Source organism: Vulpes lagopus, chromosome 4 (assembly GCF_018345385.1).
Source record: "Vulpes lagopus strain Blue_001 chromosome 4, ASM1834538v1, whole genome shotgun sequence".
Lineage (NCBI taxonomy): Eukaryota > Metazoa > Chordata > Mammalia > Carnivora > Canidae > Vulpes > Vulpes lagopus.
In genome coordinates this window covers 136823351-136828475 of record NC_054827.1, presented here as the reverse complement: position 1 = coordinate 136828475, position 5125 = coordinate 136823351, and the positions used below count along the sequence as shown (strand labels likewise).

Sequence of the window (5125 nt, the reverse complement as noted above, 5' to 3'; positions counted from 1 at the left end):
TTAACCCTCCATTGTAGGAGGTCTTTGGATTATTATTGTTATTATTGGAATAAATAGTAAAAGGTCTTTATCATCATATATTGGTGCTTCAATATTTTTTTAAACAGGTGCTATGCTAAATATTTTACACAGAGATAGCTTCACATTTAATTCTTGCAGTCAGCCTGTGAGATAAGGTGGATCATTTCACTCTGTTAAGGTTTAGAAATCTTAAAAAATGTGGATCAATTGGCAAACAGAAAGAAGATTTATTTTTTTTTTTTTTTTTTTTTTTTTTTTTTTTTTTTTTTTTTTTTTTTTTTTACACTACAAAGATGTTTATTTGTTTCAGGGAACTTAAGCAGCTCATTTTGTCAGATACAAAATTAGGAATGAACAATTGCTTACATTTTTAAAATAGATGTTTTATTTCCCCTAGTTCCATAAAAACAATGTAAATACAGGCAATCTACATCTTGCTGGTGAAGTCACATATTCCCTGGTCCTCTGATCTCTTTTCCAGGTTTGGTTCTGTTGGGACCACTGGCTGCAGGAGTGGAGTGGAGGTGGGCTTAGGAGAGGCCATGGCTATTTGGTTTGGTGATTGTTTTTATTGCTTGCCCTGTCCACTTCCATTCCTCCAAACGTGGAATCAAAGTTTGATTTCAGCCCTTAATCCTGTAGGACTGTCAGCTTTTTCTTGCATAGACATTACTAGGGATCTGACTGGTAGGGAGACTGGTAGAGAAGGTGTTTAGGAGTGGGAAGCCAGCTAGGTGAACAGAGCCTGACCACAGGAGGGACTGCCAAGCACTCTCGCCAAGCATCTGGCTCAGCTGTGTCGATGTCCTTGCAATTAGATCCCAGAAAGGCAGTTCCAACTTGAAATCAGTGAAGCCTTTTGGCAATGCGCTAATTGCTTTAAGGGGGGGGTGGGGAGGTCCTCTTTAACAGTCTCGCCAAGTGGAGAATCGTCTCACAAAGCTTCTTGTGAAAGTTAACTGAAATAATGGACGTAGGTTACTAAGGCTCAGCCAGGGGGCAGTCAGCAGCCAGGTGGTAAAACCAGGATGGTCAATTTATAGTTCCCTTAGTTTTCTGATTGTCACCTAGGTAATTAATAATTGGAACTCCCTCGGCCAAGGTGGCAGGGTGGAACTGGTTAATCGGGGTGTGGATGCGGCCTGGAGGGTAGCTTTACAGGAATCTCACGGAAAGGAATTCCCTCCAGTTTGCCTGCTTCTAAGTGCTTCAGGGACAAAAATCTCAATTTGGATCTGCGTGCTTGAGTTTCTGTTCTTAATAATGTCCCTAAGAGCTTCGGTTCTGGGCGGGGGGTGCTCATATCAAACATCCTGTATCAGGTAAAACCAGCTCATCAGAAAGTAATTATACCTGCCTGTCCCTCTCCCTCCCTGGCTTGTATCATTTCATATTAGTTCACATTAACATTATTTCACAGTTGCCTCCCATTTACAGCAAGTGCCTCCAATTCTCCTTTTTAGAGAAAGGAGAATCTTTTTTAATATAACTTTGAAAAGGAGAATCTTTTTCAATATAACAATCTTTTTCTATATAACTTTAACTCAGTTAAAAAAAAATCAAAGTAGCGATACAATGTAAACATTGTGACTGAAGTTCTGGAATGTCTGAAGTTTGATGTAGAGGGTTCAGCAAAGATTGTCTTAGCTTTTTCCATGTGTGTGGTATCCAGGTTCACTTGTGGACAAGGCCGTCAGGAGCCACCTGATACCCCTGCTACTGGATAAAGATTCCATATTTTCCCTAAACAGAGACAAATGATCCTGACCTACTTTAATGCAGTTTGAGGAGAACCACCAGGTAGGAGCCATCATGTCCAGATTTGAGGGTGTTTTAGGATCAATGAAACACACCAGAAATACTTGGTCATTCTTCCCCCCAAAACACGTGTAACGGACATCCAAGTGTTGATGCTAATTTAGATCCTGGTTACATATTGTTAAGTCTTAAATTGATTCATTAATTGTAACACTGGCAGCTGTTTTACAGAATATTGCATATTAAACCGCAGGCAGCCTGACAACAGATATTGGAGGAAGGGGAATTTTAAAAACTAGCTTAATTGAATCATTGCCCTTTAAGAATCTGAGCGAAGATTAACCCCTGGGGCTTCTGCAGACTAGAACCTCACCAGTGATCTTCCAGAAGGAACATTTTGTAGACTAACAGTTTTGTTTGAGATGACAACTCAGTTTGTGATATTTTGCTGACATTTTAGATTACGGATACAAGCCCTGTGATGAAGAGCATTAAGACCATTTGTAAAGCAAAATAATTACAATTATTAAAAAACCTGAATTTTTGCTGGCAAAGGTAAACCTTATTCATGAGAATATAGCAATTAGCTTTCTGTCCCCCTGTCCCCCCCCCCCCCCGAAAAGCTATATCCTAAAACTAACCCAAAATTTCTATTGAAAAGAAACAGGTTTTCAGGCCCACAGTTGGAGAGTTCATCAAGGCTTTGCAGCTGGAGGTTTAAAAAATCCCACTTTGCGAAAATATCTGACAATGAAGGGCACAGAAACTAAGGTGATGCTGATTCTCACCGGGGCAAACAGCTTGTGGATGGCATAGGCCACCACGAAGGTACTCGTGCCTGCTGCCATTTTTGACTGCACCAGTGACTCTTTAAATCCGAGTTTAAGCAGGACTGCAGACATGTCCACACCACTTGAAACCACCGTGTAAAAGATGCCCAAGGAGACTAACGAGATTCCAATGTGCAGCGACACAGCAACGGCGCCGTACTCTTGGAAGACCTTTCTCAGCTGCTGTGACTTGCTTTGCTTTTCCTCCTGTCCGCTGCTGACAGCCCTGCCTGTTGTCGCAGTGATTTTGCTGGGGTCCTGGCGGCCGCCGCTGTCCCCGCGGACCGCGCGCAGCAGCAGAGCGTCGGGCCCGCGCCGGAGCGGCGGCAGGAACAGGGGGGGCGGCGCGCACGGGGCGGCGGCGCCCAGGACCCAGGCGGCGCGAGGCCGGGCCCGGGCGCCCACCCTGCCCGCGGGGCCCAGCAGCGCCAGCAGCCCGGCCATGGCGCGCCGAGAAGCGCTCCCGCGGGCGCAGCGGGCCGGACGCGCAGCGAGCACCGGGGGGCGGGACCAGAAAGAAGATTTAAATCCAGGCATTCTGGCTCAGGAGTATATGTTTTAGGCATTTTCCCTTAAATGATTTGGATATAAAAGAATGGTTATAATAAATAAATAAATACAACTTTATTTAACCTCTGAAATCAAAACATTATCTATTCTTCTAAAGTCCCAATTCTTGGGGATCCCTGGGTGGCTCAGCGGTTTGGCGCCTGCCTTTGGCCCAGGGCGTGATCCTGGAGTCCCGGGATCGAGTCCCGCATGGGGCTCCCGGCATGGAGCCTGCTTCTCCCTCTGCCTGTGTCTCTGCCTCTCTCTCTCTCTCTCTATGTCTATCATAAATAAATAAATCTTTAAAAAAATAAAAAATAAAAATAAAATAAAGTCCCAATTCTGTAGAAAATATCTATATAACTAGATTTTTTAAAAATATAAATACATTTGTTCTTGCATTAAGGAAAGTGAAGAAGAGTTAAATATAACAGAATTCTCTATTTTATATATGTATCTGTGAATAATCAAAGTCACACTTCTTTTGCCTTTTTGGACAATATCATGTGAGGATTTGCTGTTTAACTATTAAAAGACATAATTTTCTAATATAAGTAACCTAGGTCCCTCATTCAGTTTTCCTCAGTAATTTATATCAGGTCTTTGTTACCACATCTGTTATTAATTTAAAATGCCTCTAGTCATGTTCAACCTCTACTTTTTAGTTAAAGAAAGAAGTTTTAATAGATTGAATTTAAAAATTACTTTATAAAAACATTCAACATCTCTTTTTCCCTTTGTCTTTGTAATTCACCTTCAAAAAACACTTTGATAATCTCTGATGGTAAAGGTCTATTTATTTCTAACTTTGTTTCAAAGACCTGAACTGGTTGTCTCCTCTGGCCCAGATTTAATTAAATACAGGTATAATTTCTAATTTTCCATCAAACTGGTTTAGCAATGTTATATTCCTCTGGGGTAGTTCAGCTTCTTTCTCTGCTTTTTTTTTTTTTTTTTTTTTGACAGCTTGTGTCAAAAATTGATTCTGATTCCAAACAGATGGAATATTCTCCTTTATCCAGTGCCCCTAACTAACCAAAGACCAACAATAGGAGAGATGCAGCTAACTCTCTCTTCTGATGATTCTTGTCTTAGACATTTCAAACAACAAAATTCCCTCCTGAGAAAATTATGTTCAGTCATATAACCTTTAAGTGAAAGGATTTGGCTTCAAATGTATTGGTATTTTTTCTTCTTTGTGAACAGCAGATTATTCTCCTTTGTACTAAATTAATGTCTGAGGGAAATGAATGTCAGAAATTTGGCCCACACAATATTCCATTTCCTTGTCAGTGTCTACCAGGTCTTTTTGGCAGCAGCAAAAAGGAATAGCAAGCCACTTTGAATAAAATGTTCTGTATTAATCAAAGGGAAACACAACACATTAATTTTGCTTCTAAACTGTTAAATTATAGCCATGACAAAATATGGACTTAAAACACTGCTTTATAACAATGTCTTCAATAGGGCCAATGCTTTACCGAAATGTTACACACCTCATGCTTGTAATTAAGCTGCCATACTTGTATTGAGTTACTCCAAATTATTTTTCATTTATAAGGAATACAAACTTTTAAGTTACTTTTTTGAGTTTTCTCATAGGGGAAAAAAACCTCCAATATATGGACACAGATGGCAAAGTATTTTTGAGGCCAGACGAAGTTCTAAATCTCCCAAATTTTCTGACTTTCTTAAAGCACCGTTTGTTTCTATAGAATATGTACTATGTGGGAGATTCAGTTCATCCCCTTGTGAGCTAACTCCATTTTTCCAATGCCAGGACAAGTACTGGAGTAGGATGGAGGTTTCTTTTTATTTTACTGGCTTTCACTAGTAGTTCAGTTTAATGTATCATTTGAAGGTTCGAATCCTTTGAAGAAAGGTTGTGTTTTCAGGGTATTTCAGAAGGATTATGCAAACCTTGAGGCAACTAATGTGGTCAGTTATTCACAAAAAGTCCTCAACTC

At 40.5% G+C, this 5125-nt stretch overlaps 1 protein-coding gene across 1 annotated transcript; it reads right to left on the bottom strand.

Annotated features, from left to right (window-relative positions):
• Window positions 1-383: 383 nt before the first annotated feature.
• On the bottom strand, window positions 384-3111 carry LOC121489441 (protein FAM210B, mitochondrial-like). The gene has a single exon (XM_041752469.1). It carries the CDS (start codon window positions 3051-3053, stop codon window positions 2475-2477), a length of 579 nt encoding a protein of 192 aa, XP_041608403.1. The 5' UTR covers window positions 3054-3111; the 3' UTR covers window positions 384-2474.
• Window positions 3112-5125: the final 2014 nt, after the last annotated feature.

What these genes read in the sequence shown, in the direction of transcription:
- LOC121489441 (XM_041752469.1), bottom strand. Translation starts at nt 3,053, where the DNA reads ATGGCCGGGCTGCTGGCGCTGCTGGGCCCCGCGGGCAGGGTGGGCGCC.